At 47.6% G+C, this 27,424-nt stretch overlaps 3 protein-coding genes across 5 annotated transcripts; 1 reads left to right on the top strand and 2 right to left on the bottom strand.

The window, feature by feature from the left end:
* The first annotated feature begins 1,775 nt into the window (after positions 1 to 1,775).
* LOC136482925 (uncharacterized) lies at positions 1,776 to 3,377 on the top strand. Its single transcript, XM_066480077.1, has one exon. It carries the CDS (start codon positions 1,888 to 1,890, stop codon positions 2,956 to 2,958), a length of 1,071 nt encoding a protein of 356 aa, XP_066336174.1. The 5' UTR covers positions 1,776 to 1,887; the 3' UTR covers positions 2,959 to 3,377.
* A 3,666-nt stretch (positions 3,378 to 7,043) lies between these two features.
* Positions 7,044 to 11,514, bottom strand: LOC136482924 (pentatricopeptide repeat-containing protein At1g09190-like). Of its 2 annotated transcripts, none has more exons than XM_066480075.1 (2): positions 9,796 to 11,514; positions 7,044 to 7,147 (listed from the first exon to the last, which is right to left on the bottom strand). In XM_066480075.1, exon 1 carries the CDS (start codon positions 11,495 to 11,497, stop codon positions 9,908 to 9,910), a length of 1,590 nt encoding a protein of 529 aa, XP_066336172.1. In that variant the 5' UTR covers positions 11,498 to 11,514; the 3' UTR covers positions 7,044 to 7,147; positions 9,796 to 9,907. The 2 variants fall into 2 exon arrangements, with proteins under 2 accessions (XP_066336172.1, XP_066336173.1); XM_066480076.1 differs by lacking the exon at positions 7,044 to 7,147 and adding an exon at positions 8,471 to 8,526.
* Positions 11,515 to 12,141: 627 nt separating this feature from the next.
* Positions 12,142 to 25,831, bottom strand: LOC136484247 (probable LRR receptor-like serine/threonine-protein kinase At1g05700). 2 transcript variants are annotated; one of them, XM_066481465.1, is made up of 13 exons: positions 25,714 to 25,831; positions 24,551 to 25,097; positions 18,966 to 19,462; positions 15,789 to 15,918; positions 15,625 to 15,696; positions 14,860 to 14,931; positions 14,720 to 14,788; positions 14,396 to 14,556; positions 14,016 to 14,290; positions 13,781 to 13,907; positions 13,280 to 13,348; positions 12,958 to 13,147; positions 12,142 to 12,821 (listed from the first exon to the last, which is right to left on the bottom strand). In XM_066481465.1, exons 1-13 carry the CDS (start codon positions 25,784 to 25,786, stop codon positions 12,407 to 12,409), a joined length of 2,697 nt encoding a protein of 898 aa, XP_066337562.1. In that variant the 5' UTR covers positions 25,787 to 25,831; the 3' UTR covers positions 12,142 to 12,406. The 2 variants fall into 2 exon arrangements, with proteins under 2 accessions (XP_066337562.1, XP_066337563.1); XM_066481466.1 differs by having other exon boundaries at positions 14,016 to 14,275.
* Positions 25,832 to 27,424: the final 1,593 nt, after the last annotated feature.

Here is a 27,424-nt window from a genome sequence, read left to right as displayed (position 1 = left end):
GCCGTGGCCGTGCTGGCGATGTTGGGCGGCGCGGAAAAGGCAAAACGGAAACGTGGCCGTCGTATAGGCTACCCGTGGCGCAAGGGCAACTAGTAGAGCCGTAGAGGCACGGAGGACGCTGACAGGGTGGCAGGCCGCCGCACCCGCACACCTCGGCCGCGTTTAGTTCCAGGCAGAGTTGGCGCCGGCGGAAAGAAGCTGCACTGTTGCGAAAGAAGCTGCACGGTTGCGCACTGTAGAATTTCGTTTGTATTTGGTAATAATTGTCCAAACATTAATTAATTAGGCTTAAAACGTTCGTCTCGCAAAGTACAACCAAATTGTGTAATTAGTTTTTAATTTTGTCTACATTTAGTACTCTATATATGTACCGTAAGTTTGATGTGACGGGAAATCTTTTTTTTTGTATAGTGCTAAAATTTGGATTTCTGTGGAACTAAACGTGGCCCTCATAGCGCTGCGGCGTAGGGTGGCGGTGCCGATGTCGATCCACTACCCCAGGACAGAGGAAAAGCGAAGCTGGAGTACGATGGCTAGGTGTTGCGGAACTGTGCGCCGCGTCACCTGTACGTACGGTCCGGATCCACCACCCCACACGAACAGCTGTCCCTCCGTCGCTCGCCCCCGCCGCCGACCACAACGGACGGACGGACGGACGCCTCCGGGACTGTGCACCTGCGGTGGTCCCGCGCACACGCGGCCCTCCCGTCCGTTCTGAACCCACTGTGGAGTCACGGATGGCCGCGCGCCGCACCGCCCCGGACCTCGCATCGTGATCGCTGCCAGGATGATGACGGAACGGCCCATGGAACCGCCTGCGGCATGCGCGCAGCCCACGTGGGCCGGCCGGTACCTACTCTATCGAGAGAATTGAATATTTGACACTCAATTTGCGCGCACGTGAACATTTGACATTCAATTCGCGCGTCGTTGAAAATTTAACACTCTGGCTGCGAATTTGTTGAAAATATGAGTTTTCTCCTCCTTTTCTCCATTTAACATTTTTTTTTCTTTTTTTCTTTTGCTTTCCAAGGCCCGTCGGCGTAGGCCAGAGGCGCCGCAATGGTCGAGCAACAGCAGGCCAAGGTACTTTGGTCATTCATCGTTGCCATAGAAAGAAAAAAAAAGAAAAAAAATGTTAAATGAAGAAAAGGAGAAGAAAACCCATATTTTCAATGAATTCGCAGCCAGAGTGTTAAATTTTCAACGGCGCGCGAATTGAATGTCAAATGTTCACAGGCGTCCCTATTGGATGTCAAATATTCAATTTTCTCTACTCTACCCGCCTAGCATAGCACCGTCTTCTCGTCGCTAGACGCCCGCCCTGCAACACTCCCGCCGTCGCCGCACAGTAGTGTGCTGGACGCCTGGCCTGCGGCGGCGCGATCCATTTCATCCCGCTCCAGCGGCGACGGCGACACTCCCTGGCTGCTTTGCCAAAGCATCGCCATCGTCGTTGATCTGAAGCCGAAACGAACGGGACGAGCGGACGAGTTCGTCAGGGGCCTACCGGCCACCGGGCAGGCAGGCGAGAGGGACCGCGCTGCGGTTACGCGGTTCGTCACGGTCAGATCTGGTTATCCGCCGGGTACAGGGAACAATAATATCCTCCCACAAGAACACGCGCGGAGTCCGGTTATTACCACACGGCCCCTGGGCACACCCAGAGACAGACCAAACGCGTATTCAGCCAAACCGCGGGGGCTGATCCGCGAAAAGTCCCCGCGAGTTAAAAACTCCCACCTCCACGCTCTCCCACGCCTCCCGTTCTCCCATCACCATTTCCCAGTTCCCACCCATCCATCCATCCTCCCTCGCGCACACAACGGCACCGCCACCAAGGCACTGGCACCAACCCACCAGCAGACCGACTCCACCGCCCCGGCGATGGCCGGCGCCGAGGCCGCGGCATCGGCGGCCGCCAGCACCACCGTCGCGGACGACCCGCCGGCGTGCGACGACAGCGCCTGCTCCACGCCCTTCGTCAGCGCGCCGTCCAGCCCCACCCGTGACCGGGACCGGGACCCGTACCCGTCCCACTTCTTCTTCAGCGCGCCGACCAGCCCCACCCGCGGCGGCGGCGGCAAGGACGCCATCCCCGGCGTCCTCGACTTCGACTTCGACTTCTCCTCGCGCTTCCCGTCGCCCTCCGCCGCCGCCATGTCCTCCGCCGACGAGCTCTTCCACAACGGCCAGATCCGCCCCGTCCGCCTCGCCGCCGCGCTGCTGCAGCCGCACCCGGACCCGGCCTTGCTGCTGGACTTCCCCGACGCCGCCGCGGAGGCGCGGCGCGCTGACGCCGAGCGGGTGGAGGAGGAGGCGGCCGACGAGCGCGGCCGCGTCCGGAGCCGCTCCCTGCGCCGGAAGGCGCGCTCGATGTCCCCGTTCCGCACACACTGGCGGACCGCGTCGCACGCGCCTGCACAACCTGTGCCGGAGACCGAGTCCGCCGACGAGGCGCAGCATCCGGCGGCGGCGACCCCCGCGGCGTCGCGCTCGTCGTCGTCGTCGTCCACCGCCTCCTCTGCTTCGTCCACGTCGTCCTCGTCCTCCCGGGGATCTCGCCGCTGGGGCGGGTTCCTCAAGGACCTGCTCCACCGCAGCAAGCCGGACGGCGGCAAGACCACCCACCACCTGCAGCAGCATTCCCACCACGCTGATGCTCCAGCTGCGCCAACCGCGGCGGCGAAGCCGAGCGCGTCGTCACCATCTCCGTCACCCGCGAAGGGGAGGGGCGGGGCGCCGGGGCACCGCGGCGGCAGGAGGAGGTCCGCGCACGAGCGCCTGTACGAGGCGCGGCGCGCCGAGGCGGAGGAGATGCGGCGCCGGACGTCGCTGCCGTACCGCCAGGGCCTGCTCCTCTTCGGCTGCATCGGGCTCGGCAACCGCAGCTACGGCGCCGTGCACGGCCTCGCCAGGGGGCTCAACGCCACCGCCGCTTTCTCCTCCAGGTCTTGACTGGCGACCGGCGCAAGCATAGGCGGACGGCATTGCCGGGCGGCTGGGTGCTCTGCTGTGTTACTCTGTCAGTGTGGTGGTAGTGTTCAGTGGCTAATCCACACTGAACAAGTGCAGAGAATGTTAGTAGTACTAGTAGCTTGGGAGTTGGTTCTTTTGTGGTTGAATGAATCTGCTCGTATAATATAGCCTATTGTATGGATTTGGGGGGTCAGCTTGTTTATCCCGCGGAAATTAGTGGAAACATGGTAGTGCTGTTAAAGAGCTTGTTCATTTTGCAACTTTTACGGTTCGTCTGTGTTCAGGAAGGCTGAACCTGAACCAAGACATGTCCTATAGGAGTAAAATCTAGAATGCATCGTTCGGTTTGTTGCAGAGTTGTTTCCATCTTGAGCTGCCCTGCTCTTGTTGTTAACCAGTCTGTTCCAGACTTCAGAGACACAGGTTCCGTTTCGTGAGGAGTTTCGGAGCCCCCATCTCTCCTCGCAGGTTTTACCAGTTTCCTTGTTTGGGGAGAGGGGTTCTGAGTTCAGTTCAGGTCTGGTTCAGTAGTATTCAGTCACAGGAGAAGCGGCAGGATACATCCGCTAACATGCACATTTTCAACGTGTTCGCTTAAGTTCGGCTGGTGTTGGCTCGTTTCTGAGTTGATAAGCCGGTTGACGATGGTTTATTGTAAGAGGAAAATATTGTTGGTTAGTTGATAAGTTCTGACTATACATAGAAACTATACCATGGCTGACCAACGAACATGCACAGTTCGTTTGTTCATTCATTCATAACAAACAGGGCCATGTTTAGGTCCCCTCAATTCCAAACTTTAGCATTATGAAAAAAGAAGATTCTTCGTCACATCAAACTTACGGTATATGCATGGAGTAGTAAATGTTGACGAAATCAAAAACTAATTGTACAATTTAGTTGTACTTTGCGAGACAAACATTTTGAGCCTAATTAATTTTGAGCCTAATTAGCCAACGATTGAACAATCATTACCAAATAAAAACAAAATGGCACTATAGCTACAATAATTATTAAATATCAACGAAAATGCTAAAATACTCGATACTGATTCTTAACTCCAGTCTAAACAGGGGCCAGGAGAGACGGCAGGCAGCACGGCATGGCACCGCCTCCCTCAGTCTGACGCCGTAAATTACCCCTGCTGCCTTTTCTGTTCGGTGGCGCAGTGCAGAACGAGACGGGCATGCAGCAGTGCTGCGCGTTTACTTTTTTTACCCGCCCAAGGTAACCGAACAAACGGCGCCCTTTCACCGCCCCGGCCGCGGCTGGCTGCATCGGGAGACTCCACCTGCCGCTCGCTTTCAAGACGCGCAGGCAGGGAGAGGCACCCGCCAAACACGGTGATTAGTTAATGAATGAGGCGATCCCTCGCAACTGGTACTGTGGATCGGTAGAATGGGAGTAGTGACCCATTTGTAGCTGAACACTGAACTAATCACCTGTGTGTCCTGTTCTGTTGGCCTTGCTGTTGTGCAGGCAGCCTTGGATGCTTGCGCTGCGTCCTGGAGGCTTGTCGTGCAAGTTCCTCGAGGGCGGCAAGCCAGCAGCCTCCACCGTGCCGTGCGTGAGGACGGGGTACTAGCGCTCCACACCGGCTGAACAAATGTACTCCCTCCTCCGTTCGTTCTCGCTTTCCTAAAAAAACTCTGACTAATTTTATATAAAAAATATTAATCTTTTGGGTAGACAACTAATATCATTAAACAGATCGTTAAAATCTATTTTTTATAACAAATTTATTTGAAGATACAAATATTGCAATCATGTTCTACAGATAAAGTCAAACTTACGGCGTAGAAATAAAAAACGACGGTCAATTTTAGGCCGGAGGGAGTATTATTTTCAGTAGCATAGTACGTGTATGAGCCAACATTGCTTATTGCCAGTCTAAAATTACTCAAAGAATAGTTTTTTCTCAAAAAAAAACAAAAAAAAAGGTTACTCAAAGACTAGACCAATCTTTTGATCTTTTTGAGCTGTAGAGAAAGAGGCAGTGTGGCAAAAGGGAGGGAGTACGGTAGTGGAGCAACAGTGACCATACGGCTTTTGCAGGGAAGAGGAGAGGCAGAGGACGAGCAGCTGACGCCTTGGTAAAGTGGAGTAAAAGATCCACCGTCAGCCTCTCCCTCCACCTCCACCGGCGCAAGGAAACTCCCTCCCGGTGCATGCCGGATGCCGCTGCCCTGAGCGTGATGGATGATGGGACAACACCTGTCCCGCTCGCCACGCACTGTGACACGCACGCGCCCATGGGCCAAAAAGTTGCTACAGTACCTGTCACATCGAATGTTTGCGGCCCATGTATGGAGCATTAAATGTAGACGAAAAGAAAAACTAATTGCACAGTTTGGTGGGAAATTGCGAGACGAACGTTTTAAGCCTAATTAGTCAATGTTTGGACACTATTTAACAAATAAAAACGAATATGCTACAATAGTCCCAAAATCCAAATTTCGCGAACTAAACAAGTGCCATGCCTCGTCGTCTCGTCCCATTGCTTTCCCAATTCCCACGCAGCGACGCACCGCAGCGCCAGCGCCGTGTCGCCGACCCTTTCTCTTGTCCAGCGACCTCGAGCTCGAGGCACGGCAGCGCCGGGAACGCCGGGCCGGCCGGCCGGGGATGCTGCCGGGATGGATGGCTGAGGCTGACGCATGCAGCAGTGCAGCCCTGCGGCAGGGCGAGGTCGCCATGCCGTTTTGCTGGGAGCATATGCGTCCGTGCGGTGCAGCTGGCACTATTAGCCTGGTAGGGACGGACGACGGGTCCGTGCACTTGTGATGATGATGGCCGGTGCGTGTGGCCGTGTGGGGGTGAGAATTCAAGAATGTCGTGCAGGGTGCAGTGCACAGTCCATGGCTGCATGATCCCACGCCCCATGCATGCCCGATGGGTGCTTCCGCAGTGCTCCACGCCGGCACTCGACAATCGACATGGCCGGGAATCTGGACGTGTCGTGCATCTGTCACAAGTGCTGAGAGCCCCGTTCGGCTTATCTTAAAACCGGCTCAGTGTTTTTCTTTCACAAAAATTCAGTTAGAACTGTATTTTTCAGCCAAGTTTCAGCAAGTCAAACGGAACCTAATTCTTCCTGCGAAACCAAACATCTGTAAATTGAATGAATTAGAATCTATGATATCCAATGAGTATTATTAAATTATCTGTAGAATTGTATGTTTTTTTACTGAGAGCAGGAAAAAAAGAAGAAGGAAGTTGACGAGAAACAGAACAGGATTAACAGGTTTCTGTCAATAATAATAACCTTAAACCTGGCTAGGTTAGATGCTGAATTGACTTTCACTAACCGTGTGGACCTTGGGAGTTTTTGACTAATAATGGCGACAAATGCGCCTACGCTCTCCACGTAGTACTATCTCCCTCGACCTCGAGTGCTGTGACTTTGGCTTTGGCCCCCCCGGCAGCACACTCATCAGCAGCTCGGCCACCACACCCCACCAGCTTTCCTCCCTCGGCATGCACCCAACAGTTGGTGTACAGTACTCCTGTGCCCTCCCTCGTCATCCAGACTGCTCGGCTGGCCATTGTGAATTATTTACTGTTGATTGATTTGACTAGTTTAATATGAGAAAAAAATAATGATTGTTTACGGTCTGACGAAGAGGCTGAATCGATAGACCTGCCAAAAGGATCCAATCCAATCCAATCCAAAGCGCACATCACATAGATTCCTCTCATCGCAAAGACGCATAAAAAGAAGATGAAAGATATATACTGTATGTGCTACTCCATCAGTTTCGGTAGAGGACTCCTATCATCGCCATTGCACAAAAAGAATTTCAAAAAGGTCCAGCTTTCGTCCTTCTTATTATGGTAGTGTATGTATCTGTGGATAAACTTCGCTGACCTCCAATGGCGAGCGCCCCGTGGACCGGGAGAGATCCAACGCGATCGGCCATGGCGCTAAAGAAACAGTAGAATACAGCTACAGCGCGCGTGGCACTGGCACACCACAGCACTGCGCTCATTGATTATTGCTGCCCCCACATTGTTAGAGTATTTCTTTGTCACCAACACAACACTCCTAACCCTCCGCCGCCCGCGCTGAATTGATGATGGATGGGCAATACTGTAGATAAAACAAGAAATGCATGCAAGCCGGAGCCGGTGGTGGCTTGTCACTCGTGCTTGCGCCAGTCGTGGGGACCTGCATGCATCAAAATGAGAGAGAATCCAAAGGTGGGTTGCATGTGCCCTCTGATCTTGCAGCAAACAAGGAGTATCTTCCTTCCCACTCATCAAAAAATAAAAGATAGTAATCGAACAAGCTTGGCACCAACTGGGAATGAATTTATGCAGCGGGCGGGCCAATGTGATGAGCCTGTGCCCTGTGCAGAGAAATCAAGAAGCTTTAAAATCCTTCTTTTTAGCAAAGCAAAAGAGCTACGGATGCTTATAAATCTCTCAGCTGATACTCCTAAGTCCTAATATACTTATCTAAGCCTAGTGCTTGGGTAACGGTTGCTTGATTATTCTATTGTTTCTGCCTAATGCAGAGCCTGTGAGAAAATCTAACGAAACAACCCAAGAATTTCCATAGCAGCACCAATGAATGACCCATCTACTTTATTTCAGAAGTAGCATTTCCCCACAGATCCTTGTGTCAGTTGCTTTAATCGGAAAGATTAGTAGATCTAACTTCTAAGTGGAACATCTTAACCCTGAAGTGCACATGCTTTTAAGAGATCTCTGCACCTGGTTTCCACGACGACATGGATCCACATGCCAGCAGCACCAAGGCATGGATACCAACAACTCAACCCACAAAAGCTCCAGGTTTAGCAGCACGATGCATAAAACATGCGCAAATGAACCCTGACGCAGCTTCCGTGGAAAGCCAAACAGCTCGAAACGTCTCCTCCTCACTTTGTCACATGCTTCAACCCACTTTTTCGCGGTTATTAAGGGGATGTTTGGTTCTTTAGTCGCTCCTAAAATTCATATCACGTCAAACGTTTAGATACTAATAAAAAGCATTTAATATAGATTAATTACAAAACCAATTACATAGATGGAGGCTAATTTGCGAGGCGATTTTTTTAAGCCTAATTAATCTGTCATTAGCATATGTTCACTGTAGCACCACGTTGTCAAATCATGGACTAATTAGGCTTAAAAAATTCGTCTCGCAAATTAGTCACAAGTTGTGTAATTAGTTTTATAATTAGTTTATATTTAATACTCCATGCATATATCTGAACATTTGATGTGACAGGAAACAAACCGGGCCTAAGATGTCGCTGAGGAAGAAAAAAAAGGAGGGCAGGACAAGGGTCACAAGGCCCAACACCGGAAATTTCCCATGAATCTAGGCGGCATCTTTTCGATTTGTTTGGTCCTTTTCGTTGGGAGCTTCAAATCGTATCGTCTTGAGCTGTCCATGTTAGGGAGCCCACAAAAGGAAAATGCCAAGGTTTTCGCTGGGCCCAGCATGTGTCCGTGTGAATATTCGGTTCCTAGTGTTTGCCTCCTGTGATGAGTGCCATACTGAGACTGTAGGTGCAGCGTCTGAGTTCTCAGTCTGAGCTGAAATACATCCTAAACTGTAAATTCAGAACTCTGAGGACTTCCTGCACATGAATTATCTGCTATTGGAAAATGCAAAAGGTATGTTGTGCTTCTACATTCCACACACATGTCCATGAAAACTACTGGTCGGGAAGTAACGGTAAAAATTGGCAGTTTTACAAAATGTCCATGAAGTGATCTCAAGATGTATATTTTGACAGTTTAGGATTAGTGATTTTATACTATCCCCATGTGAGAAAAACTCATGACAATTAAGATAGACTAAGAGAAATGAGCAGTGAGTTTGCTACAAAGTTAGTCATTGTTCAAGCATTTTCCCTTTTTCTTAAGTAAACTAGACTTAAGATGCCTTGATACAAGAAAACTATGACGAATATGAAAATTGTGTCATGTTCTGAGACACTGAAAAATCAAAGGGAAGCAAGGCACATGTTCAAGTTGGCAAGAAACAAGAAATCTACACATCCAAATAATTCTGAGAATTTGTAAAGCTCCAGCTAACAGGCATAGCCTGTAAGGGAGAGAGAAGGAAAATAGCTTCTTGTGCTGCGATTAAGCACATGAGAGAGCCATCTTTTAAGGAACACTTAAATGTTCCACCATTATATATGGCTAGTAAGGTTATTGTGTGTTGCTGACATGGCAAAAGTTAGTTAAAAGTACATGATAGTCAAGCTCTACTGGCCAATATGAATGTCGAATAAGAAAAGAAAGCTTTTGCAGAAATTCTAGATGTCAACAATTGACATCTAACATATGTGATGCCTATCGTTACATACTAACACTTATCCAAATATGCTCCTTATAGTCAAAGATCACAGAAACTTCTATCAAACGTTCCATTCAAAGTTTGTTAGGTGTTTCACTCTCTGCCATATCTAATACAAGCTTCAGCATGTTCAAAGAATGCTGTTGGGCAAAACATCTTGCAGCACCTTGATGGCTGCTGACTAAACCTGTACATTTCAAACTCGAATGCATGATAAATTAGAACTGTAAAGTGCATTTATTGTTGGTAATTGTGTAATGATGAGGGATCTCCATATACCCATCAATATTAAATATATTAATACACAGCCAAAGACAAATATTATATCTTTCTATCTTAGCTATCATAGCAATCGAGGTATTTAGTGCCCATTTTACCATGAATGTATGTAAGATTGTGGTGAAAGAATATTGAAAAAAAGCAGTTGCCTATTCAGCGCACCACTGCTAGTCAGCTACAACAAATGGAACATAGTGAAAAACAGCTGGTATGTTTACCTGCAAATATCATCTACGTCTCTTAGTAGGGTCAGTTGATGCATGGATCTTTTCATTTACAGCCCCTTTATCAAATTTCCCTTCCAAACTAAAGTTATTTCCACATAGTTAGCTATTGGTATGAATTTGTCAACTGAAACTCAGCTTCTTCCATTAAGCTCTGCCCTGGAGCCTTATTCACACTCATCCTCCTCATCAATCTCCTCACCTCCCCTGCCTCCTCCCACCGCTCTGTTTCTGCACAAAGATTGGCCAACAACACATAGTTCCCCGAGTTCCATGGTTCAAGATTGATAAGCTCTTTCAGAGCCACCTCAGCAATGCCAAGCCCAGCATGAGCACGACATGCACTTAAAAGTGCTCCCCATATCGCAGCATTAGGCTTCATTGGCATCCCCTGAATCAGTACGTGCGCCTCCTCAAGGAGACCAGACCTTCCAAATAAATCCACCATACACCCGTAATGCTCAATTGCTGGCTCAATGCCATGCTCCGACAGCATGCTCTGGAAGATCCCCCGCCCAATATCCACTGCCCCAGCATGCGCGCAGCATCCAAGCACTGCCAAGAACGTCACAGCATTAGGCTCCACTCCATGCCTCCTCATCTCCTGGAACAGATCAATCCCCTCAACTCCGTGACCATTCAATGAGAATCCAGCGATCATGGCGTTCCAGCTCACCACACTGCGCTGCCGTGTTGTCATAAACACCTCCAGTGCACTATCAACATCACCACACTTGCAGTGCATATCCATCACTGCATTTGCAACATGCAGTGTACCATCCAACAAGCCAGTCTTCCTCGCATACTCATGCGCCCACCTCCCTGCCCCAACATTCCCCGTCCTCCCACAAGCCGGGAGCACCACCACCAAGGTCCCATCATCTGGCGCCACCTCTCCTTCCCTGACCATCCTCTCGAAACACTGCACTGCCATGTCATCTCGTCCATGGCGTGCACACCCGGTGATCATAAGGTTCCAGGAAACGACGCTCCTCCTGGATCGCCTGTGCCGCTGCATTTCGTCGAACAGGTGGCGTGCGGTGCGAATGTCCCTGGCCTTAAGGCACGCCGTGATGATGGTGTTGTATGCGACGGTGCACTTGTTCTTTTGGGGCATATCGTCGAACAAGGCGCGGACTTGCGGCAACGGGTATGGCTTGAGGAGAGCGAGGGTGATGGGGTGGTGTGAGAGGAAGCCGAGGCGGAGGAGGAGCGAGTGCAGCGCGGAGAGGAGCGGCAAGGAGGAGGAGGCGCAACCGAGGAGGGGCAGGAAGGTCAGGCGGTCAGGCGCGTGGAGTCGGCGGAGCGTGGAGAGGAGACGGAAGGCATCGTCCGGCGAGGAGGCGGCGGAGAGTGCCTTGACGGCGGCGTTGAGGAGCGTCAGCGGGGGTGGCGGGTCGGGAGGGAGGAGGCGGAGCAGCGGCAGCGCGGGCGGCGGAGAGGAGGAGAGGAGCAGCAGCGCCGCGAGGGCGTGGTGGTGCGGCGACGCGGGGGAGCAGGGGAGCGCGCGGCGGACGGCGAACGCGAGGAGCTCGAGCGGGCGGCCGCGGGCGAGGGGGCTGTGGTGGAGGAGGTGAAGCAGTCGGCGCTCCGCTGTGCGCGGGTGCCACCCGTCTGGGGTGGTCATGGCGGGGGCGAAGGACGGCGGAGGCGAGGGATCGCCGGCGGCGGGCGGCATCGGCGAGACTGTTTCCATTTCAGCTGGCGCTTGAGCGCGCGTGCTAGGCGGTCTGAAATGGGCCACGGACCCGTGCTGGAGGCCTACTGGGCTTGGGTCACATAGTCCGTGGGCTCACTGTCCGCCATTAAAGGATCGCCGCCACAGTCTTTGCTTGTGAACAAATTAAATCACGATTCTAAAAAAAAAAGAAGTTTTAAATCACGGGCTACACGGTTTAGCATTAGCGGAGCCAGAAGCTTTTAAGAGCCCAGACAATTCTTATTATATAAAAATATTTAGCTAGAAAATTATAGGGTTCTATTTTGATATAAAGAAAATTTTCTTTTGAACGTCGATGACGAGCCCGGCTGGCCGCTCCGCCACTACTGTTTGGATGCTGCGGTTTGAGAAACTTTAGTTTTAGAAGCAAGAGGCAAGCAAAACCGTGGTTTAGAAAAAAGCGTAATCACTAATTCATGAGCTTGTTGATCTATGGGATGTGATAAGTCCAATTTGATTTGTTCTCTTAACACCTCTTGATCGAATCTAGTCTTGATATCAGCAAGTAAATTAAAACATAAAAAAACCTATAAAAGTATGAGAAAAGTATTCATAGATATGTCATTAATACTGGCTGAAAACCTATTTGGTAAAATGATGAGAATATGATACAACATATATGGATTTTCGTACCATTGTAAAATCATATAGGGAAAATCTTTCCACGTAAAACCCATAAGAGAGTTATAAGAACAATGAACAATAGTATGATTTTGTTGGTGTTTCATATCACCAACCAATATGGATTTAGTGTCGCATATGGAGTTCAAATAAACAGCTTAGTACTCAGAGACTCAGAATTCATGAAAAGAAACTCACTGTACGTAGACTTGTACACAAAATCATCGACCAAGAACCAATCCTGGATGGAACAGGGAAGCATCTTCATCTCGCCAATGGATGAAACGAGGACGACGACATTACTTCTACTTCACTCCCTGGGTTTGTCGTCAGGCTACGCACATTGTCCATGTTGCGAGCTTCCTCCAGCTCCAGGCTCTCCTTCAGCTGCAGCACAATGGCGGCCATCGTCGGCCTTTGAGTAGCAGAATCCGCCGTGCACATCATAGCAGTGTCGACTAGCTTCCACATGGAGTTGACATCGAAGGCACCTCCGAGCCGTGCATCGGCAACGAGGCCGATGTCACCGTTAGCGGCGATCTTCTGTTTAACACGTTGAACGATGTGGCCATGGCGATGGTGTGGCACTAGTGGGGGCTCGCCTGTGGCTACCTCAAGCAGAACAACTCCGAAGCTGTACACATCGCTGCTCTCAGTGAACTTTCCGGTGCGGTAGTACCTGATCAAGAACAGCAGCAAGAACATTTAAGAAAAACAGAGCAAACGCATGGAAAAGAAGAAGCCAGGTTGCATATATAAGCCACGTTACAAAATTTTTAATAATAGCATATATACACAAGGAAAAAACAACATACTGAGGGTCCATGTAACCAGCTGTGCCAGCTGCAGTGGCTGATATGTGAGTCTGACTATCACTGATGTATGCTTTGGAAAGTCCAAAATCTGCTATTTTAGCTCGCAAATTTTGACCCAATAGAATGTTGCTGGACTTCACATCCCGATGAACTATTGGCAGCTCGCAACCTTTGTGCAGATAATCTAGGCCTACATGTATATATATCACAAAAATATGAGAAAATGAAAATAAAATGATTACCATATATGGGGTATTTAATTTTTCTTAAGAAACTTCCAGTTTTCTTTACGTGTTCTTATTATATTATTATTGCAGCTCACCTTGTGCAGCTTCAAGCACTACTCGTACACGTGTCCCCCAGTCCAAGGTTTTAGCAGCACCATTTTCACCTTCAATATTTTTAACAGAACAGAACTGTTTAACAACTTCAAAAGATGTTTCAAATAAATTTACGGAATGTCGTCTCTTTTTCACGAAATTATAGGAACTTTCTTTATCCTATTTCTTTTAATTGAGCCTTACAAATCTAAATAAAGCTGTGATCCTTAAGTTGAGTATACATATTAGCTGATCAGGTCTACATGATGTTACGTGTCATCCACATCTAATTGATCATGAAACGCACTGTGGTTGGAGGTATAGTGTTTGAGGTAACTTGGTGTGCTTGCTGGCAGTTTCTAAAAATCATCCCCAGTTGTTAAGAAGGATGAACAGGATAAACAATCGACATGCAGGCACAAATCAATTATTCAAATGCAGTTTTGAATAATTCACATGGCTATCTTAATCAATACACAGTAGTAGGTTTCAAATAGACAAACCTCTCAGATGATTAAGAAGACTTCCCTGAGACATATACTCATAAACCAGTCCCAAGTGATCTCCCTCCCAACAGTAACCAATCAAAGACACTAGATTCCTGTGATGCACCTTTGTCAAGCTCTGAACCTAGATATATAGCAAGAATACATAAGAAACGAGAAAAATATTAACTGTAAAATTAAATTGGATTTATAGTGTGTTTTCTTGGTGCCTAGAATTTTAGTTTGTACGTACCTCAGCTATAAATTCATCAATCCCATGTGATGATGAATCAGAACGCATCTTGACTGCAACTTCGGTATCATCCTCTAAACGACCATAATACACAAGCCCAAAACCTCCTTTGCCTATGAACCATTTGAAATTGTTAGTGAACTTCTGTAGCTCTTTGTATGTGAAGCAGCGATTCTCAGTAGTAAGCAGCAGGTTGTCCCCGTGCTTTTCTCCGCTTCCTGGCCCCGGAGCATTCTGAAGCTGTGGATCTCTTGCGAAGCCTACACAAAGACAAACTGGTGGTTGCATTACAATTAGATATTTAACAGAACGGTCAAATATTGTATGAAACTGTAATAATGCTAAATTTCAGTGGAGAATAAGGCAATAGGATTGCAAACCATTAGGTTTTCCTCTCTCTCTCCAGATCAAATATACAACAAGTACAACCAATAGCAGCACAGGAACCACTACACAAATAGCAATGATAGCTACTTTGTTTTTTGTCCGACTACTTGGTGGTGGAAGTGGACTGCTGCACGTATGACTGTCAGAATCATATCTGAAATTACATAAGACAATCAGGTCCTGATATAAATTTTGTTTAAAGGTGGTCATAGCAGGAGACACAATCTAAAATTCAGAAGGAAATGGAGACAGTGAGGAGCAGGAGACACAATCTAAAATTCAGAAGGAAATGGAGACACCAAGGAGAAAATCAGAACCTGAAAACAAGTGATTCAGCGTAGTTTTTATATATGGAGTCAACACTCAGATTGTTGCAAGACAAATTTCTGTAGAAAACCAAAGGCTATTAGTAAAGTCCCAGGCTTGGTAATAACATGCAGCAAATATATCCACTTACAAAACTCGAAGGTGGGGCAAATTTGGTAAGGAATCAGGTATTGACCCACTCAAGTTGTTGTAAGACAAATCCCTGAAACATTTTCACAACTACCATGAGCAAGCCTAAAAGTATAGTGACAGTTGATGATTCAAACTTTAAATCAAGGGATTTGATGAAACATGCTTCAAACTATTATGCTGGAGGCATTAAAACAAGAGTAATAATGTAATACGCTTCAAATATTGAGACATATAACCATAGAGAATGATTTAATTAATAATCTAGAAAGATAATAGCACGATTATGTGGAATCTAATTGTAACACTCTAGAGTTTAAATGGCTTAGATTCACCCTATCAACTTACACTTTTATTCTACTTCATGTAGAAGAGTTCACTAAGCGATGGTGATATGAACTCTACAAGTCTTATATGTAGGTCTAACACATCCTCAACAACCAAGGTGAAACTAAAACCTACAAACTCATATCAACATACACATGTGTCATCATGGACATAATCCAAAATGAGCCCGATGCCACATCAACATGCCATCAACGAACACACTTCAACAATAGCTTCATCTACTGTATTCGAAACTATGCATATTTCAAAAACAAACAAGAAACCTCAAAATGTGATGTGATCAACCCCTATAAAGTCAGAGTGATCGGAATGAAGGGAGTAAAATAATACGATTTCTGCTTATGGAACGTTGAGGCTGGGGATACATAAATAAATCATGAAAGCAAAGGACACTAGTATGTTATATATCTGCACTTACAAATTCTCTAGTGCCGCGAGAAGTGTAAAATTAATAGATACTGCACCATGCAAAGAGCTGTCGGAGAGATCACTGCATGAGAATGTGCATTGCAGCATAAATTAGATCACCAATAATATACTCTATATAGAAGGAACCTTCTAAATAGTGATTCAGATACTCACAGTGATGTAATCCTCATTGTGTCATTGTTGCATTTCACACCTTCCCAAGCATATTTGTACGGGAAACATGGATCACCCATCCAGTTTTTCTTTACTCCATACTCGATTTTGATAGCCATAATGGCGTCAACTAGCATATACGAAAAATATATTGTCAGAACTTCTTTTGGTAACAGTACCAGTTTAATAGCCAAGATACATGATTTCTGAAACCAATTACAAATACAAGGGAGGAAGAGAAAATGACAATCAATTCATAATAGAATATTTGGCAAACCATTTTGGATGTTCAGTGTAGAACTTAGAGTGACATTTGATCAAGCACGTTGGGAATAGGGTGAGCCGTGGCCAGAAGTATTGGTGCATCTAGTGGGCTTGTGCAGTCTAGGTGGCACTCAAATAGCTTGCAATTGGTTCTATTGTTGAGTATGCCACTAGAGCATCTCTAGCGATCTCTAAATAGCTTCTCATATCCCATAAAACCGTCAGATTGGGGTAATGAGACTTTTTTCTTGCTCCAGCGGTCCCCAATACATTTCCTTTTTTTAAGATCTATCAATATATTTCTCCCATTTTTCCTCAAAATAAAGAGGGAAATGCATCTTCCCGTATAGCATGAGCCCACACCAACCATATGTTTTCAACTATCTTTTCTTTCATGTGCATGTGGGAGCCACCTTCCATATGGGTGTACCTACTTTCTAATATTAAAAAATAATATTGGGCTACCCTAATACCTACATATTGTGGGGTAAATTATTGAAGGATTGCTAGAGATGCTCTTTGAAGGAAATATGTGCTCATGGAAATGGTAGAATAACAGATGAATATAGTAGCGGGGACGACTGATTTGTGCAGGTCAGGTCAATGCAAGTTGGGTTTTTTCTTTGAAAAATTGTGTTGTAGAGATAGTTAAAGTTAGAAGCACACTAAAGTAACTCTAGCAGGGCCCTATCCTATTTTTGAGGGCCGAGTGACAAAAATGTAGTTCTAGCTCGTCCTTATTACTCAACCCTCAAATCTCTATCTCAAGCCCACATTCCTAAGGGCTCTCACTAGGCCCCCTACTTTTCTATTTCTTCCGTTTTCCCTACCGCGCCTACATGGATTCTCGCATGTGCCCTCTTCCCATGCGCCACTCCCCTATTCCCACTAGCCAAAATTGGGCTCCCATCCCCACCCCTCCCTCCTGTCCAAAATCCGCCCTTCCCACTATCTCTACCATTGCCACCCCCACATCCAGCTACCTTCGTCTCAGCTCAACCCCTCCAATTGAATACACCACGCTGTCATGCCTTCCTTAACTGCCTCTGCCACTCATGTGCCCTCCCGAGCAACGGTTTGCTTTAGATCCCCCTCATGGTCTGTCGTCCCCACCTGTGTGCCTGGTAGCCCTTTGCCCAATCTCGATCACCCTAGCCATCGTACCTGCCTGTGTGGATTCTCTATCTGGCCTTTACCCGAGCTACATCTTGCCCCGCTCCCTCTTGTGTGAGCTCAACCTCCCCAATGCCTGCCTATCTGAACTCGGCCTCTTCATCCACCTTCCTACCCGAGCTCAACCTTCCAGAGCTCATCGGCTTCCCCGGCAACCCTCTTGCCCAAGTTTGCCCGCCGATGCTGTCATGCTCGAGCTCGGCTAAGGTGGATTTTGTTTCCGATTTTGTCGGCATGAATTGGATTTTAAATTTGATTGAGCATTGGAGTGAATTTATCTGCATGTGGTATGCTAATTTGTATGTCCATTTTTTATGAACGCAGATGATGATTGCGATCAATGCATTGGTATGTTGGGTACTATCTGGTAGATGATCTAGCCTTCTTGTGCAACATTTGTAAAGAGCTATCAAAATCTACAAGGGAATACGAAAGTTCATTTCACAACAGCCCAAGAAGCTGCAAGGAATGAAGGATGTGGGGAGAGGCTTTAGAGTCTTGCGATCTCGGTTGCTATGATGATGGGTCATGCTCGATTTTGGAACAAGGAGACCCTTTGCTATATAATGATTGCTACTACGATCATGCACAACATGATCATGGAGCATGAGAGGGATGAGGAAAACGATGGTTTTCATAACTATGACCAAGATAGGGGCAAGGTGCTGAGGGAGGTGGAGTACCAATAGCATAATCCACTTGTCAGAGTTTCTCAAGATCCATAGGGAGACTGAAGACAAGCAAGCACATGAGATGCTTAGAGAGGAACTTGTCAAGCATGTTTGGTCCATTCATAACTCTAAATAGTTCAATTGATTTGATGAACATTGTTTGTGAAACTTCGGTTTTGATGGGACTATATATATACGTTTGTCTTGAGAAGACACTTTATTTGATTTTTTAAAATTTGAAATTCAATTTAAATTATCATGTTTGAATTCATGGATTTGAATATTAGTCATTTTTATGAACTCCTAATTTTTGTAAGTGTCATAGATAGAATACATTAGAGTATGTATGAAAAGAGAGGATCAGAAAGTAGAGTCCCTAATTTGAGAGCTATTGCTAAAGTGAAACCCAGAAATAGTGCCCTGAGCCCATAAGTCAAATAAAAAAGCAAGGATCCTAATTTGAGGACTCTTTGTAAACTTGGATTGGCCTTATTGGGCCAAGTTAGGCTTACCACACTAATTGAACGCTAATAATTTTTAAATGTGCTTTGGGATTCATGCTATTTTATTTTGAAAGGAGTACCAGATTCAGTTGGCAACATATATAATAAGTTACTACCTCCATTCTCTTTTATAAGGCGCACACGCATATCACCATTCAAACTTCAAATATTTAACCAATAGTTGGGCTAACATTTTTCAATTATTATAATACAGACTTGTACTTAAATCTACTATCCAATTATCATAAATAAATTTATATAAGTATAAAAAAATATAAAATAAAATATATAGATTGTTAAAGTGTAATTTGGAAAATCATGTCATGTTAAGCTGTGCTTTATAAAACAGAATTGGAAGGAGTATTAATTTTATTGTAACAATATATACATGTGCCATAAATGTGTGTGTTCATCTTGAGCTCAATTTGTGCAATGTTGACAATAAATTTAAGATGTATCTACCTTTTTGTTAGTCTATATATCTCTGAGAGATAGAGAGCAGGAAAATTAAAGGAGGAAGGAAGACAATGCATGCATCCAAAGGCCAGCGAGATCGATGGACTTACAATCTTGATGAAATGTCGTGGGACCGTCGACTGTAATAGCATTGTAGATCTCAAAGGCGTTGATCATCGGGGGCAGTTGGGAACCAGCAGTTGCCGTTAGAGTGATGTTGTATGTGCCATTGGTGGACGTATAGGAATAATTGGTGTACAAGCAGGAGGCAGCCATATACGAAGGGCTGTACGAGCTGGAACTCGGCCCGGAGTCATCCTCGTTGATGTAGACATCGAACTGCCGGGTCTGCGTGTCCTGGAAATCGGCAAAATGCAGGAACACCAAGAATGATGAGAGGAGCTTCCTTCTCTCGTTCCATGGTGGGATAGTGAGCACGGTTCTGCTGTCGTCGGCCGGCACAACGGCCGACCCGAGGATAAACGCGGGCACGGCAAAATTTTGGGTCTCTGTCTCGATGCTGCTGGGCTGGTTGGTCGAGTATTTTTTCCACTGGGGGTTATCCCAAGGCCACCACCAGAAACGGTCGTATGGATCATCAGGGTACCTTCATGAAATCCAAAAAAAGAAAAAGAAAAGAAACGAGCGTGTTAGTGTGCAAAACTTTATATAGAACACTTGTTACGTATAACGGATGAATTTGGCTAGGTGATCTTTTGTATTTCTGTGAAAATTTTAGGTTAGCCCAATGTCCTGTTGGACATCTTGATCCATTTCACTCCCCGTGAGCTCCAGAACACGTATCCATGGTGGCAGGCTGTCCAAGCTAGCCGGCTCCGTATGACAACCCTGCAGACTCGCGCCCGCCCTCGTCTGTGCCATCATGGTCACGATCTTGTTCGCCGCCACCTCTACAGTTCAAGACACCACTGTTCGATATGCCTGCAAGCAAACTTGGTTGGGAGGCAAGGAGGTGCCGGAGCAACACCGACCATGTGCAGTACGAGTTATTCAAGGACTTCTGTGGGGGTCAAGCTCCTGAACACGACATTGAGCTCTTGGACAACACCGCGCCGTTGGAGCCGTCGATATTATGGTGGTGTACTAGGCCAAGACCCCCAAGGTGTTGAGTGTGTCCGGTGGGTGGACGGCGATGTTGTGTTCATAGACATGGACTGGCTCGATGGCATCGCGAAGCAGTATGAGGTTGTGAGGCGCTGAAGAGCAAGGGGAGCGAGAGCTGGAGCGGCGATGACTTCCCCGGGCCTAACAGTGGCGCACAGAAGGGGTGGCGCTGCCTCTTCGTGATGCACTTCACACGGTGCCAGTCCTCGTCAACCGTTGGGAGGAGAAGAGAGAAGAATTGGGAGACCTGACGAAGCAATGGAAATGAAAATGGATGAAACTTGGGGGCGGGGGAGGGGCTCGATGAGAACATGTTTCTAGACCTCTCGAAGGGGTATGGACTTATGCTACACCAATAAACAATATACACTACTAGAGAACAGACTTTAGAACGATGTCTTAATTTGGCATTAGCCTCGGCATTTTTTTGCCCCCGGGACTAGAAGGCCTTTAGTCCCGGTTGGTGTCTCCAACCGAGACTAAAGGTCCCTGCCCAACGGCTAAACCGGGACTAAAAGTCCTCCAACATTTAGTCCTGGTAATACCAACCTAGACTAAAGGTAGACCCTTTAGTCCCGGTTGGTAACACCAACCCGGATTAAAGGACCCTTTAGTCCTGGTTGGTAACACCAACCGGGACTAAAGGTCCCCGGACGGGTTAGTTCAAAAGGAAAGCATCATATCCATTGTTAGATGTGTTGTGTAGGTGGGGTGGTAAGCTACGCGCGAGGCAGTGCATGAGGTCTTGGGTTCGAATCTCACAGAGCGCAGCGGTGGGAGGCATTATTTTTTTTAAAGCTGGGAGGATCTTTAGTCCCGGTTGTGGCAAACCGGGACTAAAGAACAACACCTTTAGCCCCGGATTGCTAGTCCCGGTTGGGAAACCGGGAGTAGAGCTAGTTCCCAACCAGGACTAGATCTCATTTCTGTAGTAGTGATAAGTGGTCTAGAAATGGAATTTGAAAGTTCATGGACCTAAGCATGTGTTTGGTTCCAAGGATGAAGTGGGATGGGATTGGACAACCCTTTTTTATGAGGTGTTTAGTTCAGAGTCCTTAAGGGCAGGATCATCCTCTTAGGAAAATATTCTCTAAAGATCCAGGATGGCTCCATCCCTCCGAATCGAAGGGACGGTGTGGGGGTATGGCCCCCAAGACATGGGCCGCACCATCAGAGGTGGCCCGGCCCACAAGATCAAGGCGTGCACGGCGCTGCTCGGCGTGCACCGCAAGACATTGTATAGTACCAAATAGGATACTTTACTTGTAAGGCGTGCACGGCGCTGCTCGGCGTGCACCGCAAGACATTGTATAGTACCAAATAGAATACTTTACTTGTAACCCTGCCCCTCCAGAGTATATAAGGAGAGGCAGGGGTCCTCTACTCGACATCATGTATTCAATACAATACACCAAAGACACAGGACGTAGGGTATTACGTCGATCAGACAGCCCGAACCTGTCTAAATCGCTGTCTCTGCGCCTTGTGTCACCATCTGGTTCCTGATTATGCACATCCCCACCGACAAATCTACCATCGCGGGATACCCCTCGGTGGACTGCCGAGCATATTCTGTCGACAGTTGACGCGCCAGGTAGGGGTGTGAGCTTGATCCATGGCGAGCCAGATGGACCTCAAATCAACAGCGCGTTCTTGTCATCAATCTCGTGGAGATCCATGCCGGTCCGCGACGACGATTCATCGCTGGCTACACCAGCCCCTGCGACAGCAGATCCGATCTCGGAACCACCTCCGAGGTCGCCTTCACCAACAACTCAGCGCCCGCCAGATGCTCACCGTCAACGCCGACCAGATAACGCCATACGCCGCCGACCAGACACTTCGTCCAAAGCTAAGTCACGCTTTAATATTCTTCTAAATATTCTCCGATCTTCGTATATCGCCATAATATTTCTCCGAACTGTTTTCTCCATATTTGCTCTCCAAACGATTTTTCGAACCCTCGAACAGTCCCGTTGATGCTCGAACGCCTCTAGAGACGGCCATGTCTCCGGCTCCTCTCTACACGTGCTACGGGCTCCGCGCTCTGCGTTGTGGATGGTCGGCAGCGGCTCCTTGGTCACGCTTGTTCCTCCTACACGTGCACGGGCTCCGCGCTCGACGTTATGGACTATGGGCTAGCTAGGGCTGGAGACTCAGCTACACACTAATGTTCGAGCGGTTTATATTAAACATAAATATATTTTTACGCCAACTGATCGCCGAACTGCATACGCCGTTTCATCACCATTGCTGATTTTTCTCCGAAGTTTATTTATTTGTGCGTCATGTACTACCCGTTCTATATATTTGTATTACAGGATCATCGTCTAGGTGATCGGATCACTGATGCTCGGACTTCTCCACCGATCAACTGGTCAGACCGCCTGGTTCATGGGCTCCATCGCCGATCAGTTGATCGGACTGTTTGCCGGTCGCATCTACTCAATGCTCACTTCGCCGCCGACCAGTTGACCAAACTATTCGCCGCTCGTGCTTCATCGCCAGCTACGCCAGTTACTCCTCAGCGCTCGAATTCTTCGTGCTCGAGGACTAAGTGGGCACACTTCATCGCACGGACGTCGCGCCGACGCCGAGGGCTCCTCGGTGCTTGGACATCGCCGTCTACGTCGGGGACTCCTCGGTGCTCGGACATCGCCGCCTACGCTGGGGACTCCTCGTTCCTTGGTGCTCGGTCATCGCCAGCGACGCCGTGGACTCCTCGCTCCTCGGTGCTCGGACATCGCCGCCTACGCCTGGGACTCCTTGCTCCTCGATGCTCGGTCATCGCCAGCGACGCCGTTGACTCCTCGCTCTTCGGTGCTCGGTCATCGCCAGCGACGCCGGGCACTCCTCGCTCCTCAGTGCTCGGTCATCGCCAGCGATGCCGAGGACTCCTCGCTCCTCGGTGCTCGGTCATCGCCGCCTACGCCGGGGACTCCTCGCTCCTCGGTGCTCGGACATCGCCGCCTACGCCGGGGACTCCTCGCTCCTCGGTGCTCGGTCATCGCCAGCGACGCCGGGGACTTCTCGTTCCTCGGTGCTCGGACATCGCCGCCTACGCCGGGGACTCCTCGCTCCTCTGTGCTCGGTCATCGCCAGCGATGTCGGGGACTCCTCGCTCCTCGGTGCTCGGTCATCGCCAGCGACGCCGGGGACTCCTCTCTCCTCGGTGCTTGGTCATCGCCAGCGACGCCTGGGACTCCTCGGTGCTCGGTCATCGCCGGCGACGCCGGGGACTCCTCGCTTCTCAGTGCTCGGACATCGCTAGCGACATCGGGGACTCCTCGCTCCTCGGTGTTCGGTCATCGCTAGCGACGCCGGGGACTCCCTTGCTGCTCGGATCTTGCTACGTCTCATCGGTGTGCTATCAAGCTGCTCCATACTGTTCGGATCAGGGTGCTGATCTTGGGCAACACGTTTGGGGTCTTGATACGCGCATGTCGGACGACGTCGGCAAAGCTTTCAGACTTCTTTTTCTTTGACCCTGCTACAAGATTCATTCTTCATCTTCCAGCAAGCTCGGGGACTAAGTGAGCACACTTCATCTTGCGGTGAATGTGCTTGTTCTCATCTCGAGGCTACGCCCGGGGACTAGCTGCCTGCTCGGCTGGTCTTCTACTTTATGACCCTGGCACCACGTGACTACGTCACCTACTGTCAGGCTCGAGGACTAACTGTGGGGGTATGGCCCCCAAGACATGGGCCGCACCATCGGAGGTGGCCCGGCCCACAAGATCAAGGCGTGCACGGCGCTGCTCGGCGTGCACCGCAAGACATTGTATAGTACCAAATAGGATACTTTACTTGTAAGGCGTGCACGGCGCTGCTCGGCGTGCACCGCAAGACATTGTATAGTACCAAATAGAATACTTTACTTGTAACCCTGCCCCTCCAGAGTATATAAGGAGAGGCAGGGGTCCTCTACTCGACATCATGTATTCAATACAATACACCAAAGACACAGGACGTAGGGTATTACGTCGATCAGACAGCCCGAACCTGTCTAAATCGCTGTCTCTGCGCCTTGTGTCACCATCTGGTTCCTGATTACGCACATCCCCACCGACAAATCTACCATCGCGGGATACCCCTCGGTGGACTGCCGAGCATATTCTGTCGACAGACGGGGTTATCCCTTTTAGACGGTGTGAGCAACTATTTCTTTTCGCCAGTGCCTCTGGCCTACCCATTGCTGCTCCGCCTCTTCCAGTGTTCGATCCTTCCTCACAAACACGTCCTAAGTGATACACCCGAACAGACCGGTACAGGTACATTTAATTCCTCTTAGGGTTTGTCTGGAAGACAGGAATTTTATAGGAATCATACCAAAATTTCATAGAAAAAATGCCGGAACAGGATCCCCCCCCCCCCCCCCCCCCCCCCCCCCCCCCCCGCCATGTTCCAGACAGATCCTTAATTTATCTGACCGAACCACCCTCCTCAGTCCTCCCTCCAATACGTATCCTACATGACATAACTGGATCGAAGCTTGAACGCTACATAACTGAAGCTGGGATGCATCCCAACATCAAAAGTCAAAGATGAAACGTATACCACGCGTACGTACCTGGTAACGTCATCGAGGCCTGTCCTCATGTTCTGGCGATCATAGAGGGACATGATGCGGCCCGGCGTGACGGGCGGGTAAAACTCGGCGCCGAGCTGCCTCAGCTCCAGCGTGGACACGAACGGCGTGCCGCTGCCGATGTTCACCAGGCACACCGGCGCCCAACCCGCCCATGCCACGAAGATCGCCTCGTAGACCATGTCGTCGCCGTCGGCACCCACGTCGACGGCGACACAGAAGTTGGCCCCCAGGTGCAGCTCAAAGCTCACCAACGAGCTGTTCTGGCCGTCGTAGTTGCCGTACAAAAACTGCGCCCGCACCAGGTACCTCGCGCCGGCGACGGCGGGGAGCGAGTAGCAGTTGCGCACGCCGGATGGGAAGCTCCTCAGTGTTCGGAGATCCTTGGGCCACGAGCTCAGGTTGGGGTCGATGGGCATGCGATTCTCGCCGGTGTCAACGTAGGGGTCGTCGGAGACGTACGAGATGCCGGTGCTGTCCATGTATCCGCTGAAGTTGGCTTCCAGGCCGCAGTCGATGCTTAAGAAGCCTGAACATTAATTAATCAGTGCACCAATGGTTGACAATACTCCTAATATATTATTCCATCTCATATAGTATAACGTACCGTATTACTTTAGTTTGCATGGGAAACGCTAACGGATGATACGATATGATAGCTCTATTTCAAATTATAAGACGTTTTGTCTTTTATAGATACGTAGTTTTTGTTATGCATTTAGCTATGCACTATATCTTAATTTATGATAATATAATAAAAAATAATATATCTAGAAAAGGCAAAACGCCTTAGAGCTCCTCTAGTGTGTGCAGAGAAATCAAACCGTGAGCAGGGAAAATCGAACTTTGCACATTGTAGATACCAAACCATGTGTGTCAGAACTCAAATCACACTCTACGTAGTAGTCGAACCGAGACAACTAAACAAATATCACCGTGTGGCCAGCTAACGCGGGTGAGCTAGGAAATGACACGTAGAGAGAGAGACAGAGTATATGTTTTATTGCTGTGTTGTGCAATAATCGAACCAAGCACTGGAGCACTCGAACAAAACTTCATCCCATGGAACTTTTGTCAGTTCGGTTTGATCGAAGGACTGGAGCTACCCTTACAAATTTGAAAGACTTTATACAGAAGTAACGTACCTCGCTGACTGACGGCCACACGAAAAGTTGGTGCTAATAACAGCACCAGTAAAGCCACGAATACAATCGCCATTGAGGGTTTGATGAGACACGTTGAGCAAAACACCTCAGCTCAACGTGCTTCCGGAGAGGTCTTGCAACAATGGCTATGGCTCTGTCCCATATTTATATTACTATTATTACAAGTGTCCATGTCAATCACTATAGAGAAGAAACTTCCCATTTTGCCCTTACTTAAGAGAACTCCTCTATTGAAATTTCATCCGAAATACTACGACCAGGTCACAAATACTTTAAAATTTTGATGTTGCGACTTGCAAAGTCTTTGATGGGTACCTTCGATTAGTAATTTGTTATCGAATATATTTTTAAAATCCTTTAAACACATAAGATTTTACATGCACCCAAACAATATCTGTATCTATACCTAGTACTAAAGTATAGAGCCAGAGGCAGAGCCCCCCCCCCCCCCCCATGCACAATAATTTATTTAATATACCTATATAAATATTTGAATTTATAGCACAAAAAAACCATTTTCACCCACTTTTTATTAAGATATTATGATTTTGGTTATAAATAGTGTAAAATATCTTGAAAAGTTGTTGAAATATATAATTATGTATATTTTATCACACTAAAAAATACGATCATATTTATCCAGCCCCCCTTAATAAAAATCCCTGACTCTGCCTCTGTATAGAGCGTTTGTTAGTACAAAAATGATTTTAGGAGATAAGAGCTTTTATTTTTTTTAAAGGCAGCACTTATATCTGATCGTCTTGGTAAATAATTTATTTACAAAGACGATCAACCTTGAACTAATAATGGACAAAACATTCACAATAAATTTATTTTGGTGTTTCCCTCAGCAATGTCCCTTGGTGCTTTCCAACTTTGAGGACATTGTCCCTATTTATCAAGCTCATTTTTAGCTTCTTCCTTTTAAAAGATACATCCCTTATCAAACAAATAGCTTCTTATCCCACTTAAAAATCAGTGTTTCTACCATTAACCTACAAATGTGGTTTTCAAATAAGCCAATGTAACTGAAATCATGTTTTTTAGTTTTTTGGCAGCAAATTTGGTTAATATTTTTCTGAAATCTAAATTCTTTATATCTTTGATATAACCAAACCAAATTTATTGAATTAACCGAATGCCTATGCCTATGTGGCTAGCTAGCTGCACCACACTCGGTCTTGTGTTGTCCATCCATCGTTTCACTGACCTATTGCACTCCTGCATCGCTCGCCGGCCCACCCCTTTCTCTCCCTCCTTTGCCTTGTCCAGTGTCCTCCCATGCACATACTCTCTTTGTCCAAAAAAATTTTTTATGGGACTCATGTCAGTCAAACTACCTCAAATTTGATCGAATTTATAGTAAATAGTATTAAAACTTATGCCACCAAATAAATTTACTATAAAAGTATATTCTGTAATTAATTAATGGTATTTATTCTGTATCATAAATGTTAGTACTTTTTACATAGTTTTGGTCAAAGTTCAAATTATTTGACTTCTCAAAAAACGATAATTACATTTTTTTTCTAGAACGGAGGGAGTAAGTCAGTAGGTGCGCAAGTTCCCATAACTCTGCTTCACTCTTGCTATGACGTGGTGACTTTCTTGTGCCCTGCAAAGCCCAACAACACCATGGGGAAAGAAGAGGGTGCAACCAGGAATCGAGGATCATATTGTTGGGTAGGCT

The sequence above is a fragment of the Miscanthus floridulus genome, chromosome 9 (assembly GCF_019320115.1).
Source record: "Miscanthus floridulus cultivar M001 chromosome 9, ASM1932011v1, whole genome shotgun sequence".
In the NCBI taxonomy this organism is placed as follows: Eukaryota; Viridiplantae; Streptophyta; class Magnoliopsida; order Poales; family Poaceae; genus Miscanthus; species Miscanthus floridulus.
Note: the sequence above shows the minus strand (reverse complement) of the source record. Positions and strands in the feature narration are given on the sequence as shown.

Excerpts from the sequence above, each read along its gene's own strand:
- LOC136482924 (XM_066480075.1), bottom strand. The coding sequence starts at position 11,497 with ATGGAAACAGTCTCGCCGATGCCGCCCGCCGCCGGCGATCCCTCGCCT.
- LOC136484247 (XM_066481465.1), bottom strand. The coding sequence starts at position 25,786 with ATGGCGATTGTATTCGTGGCTTTACTGGTGCTGTTATTAGCACCAACT. Across the intron at positions 25,098-25,713 it reads TGTGGCCGTCAGTCAGCGAG|GCTTCTTAAGCATCGACTGC; the intron begins GTACGTTACTTC and ends ATTAATGTTCAG. Across the intron at positions 15,697-15,788 it reads ACAATGAGGATTACATCACT|TGATCTCTCCGACAGCTCTT; the intron begins GTGAGTATCTGA and ends ATTCTCATGCAG.
- LOC136482925 (XM_066480077.1), top strand. The coding sequence starts at position 1,888 with ATGGCCGGCGCCGAGGCCGCGGCATCGGCGGCCGCCAGCACCACCGTC.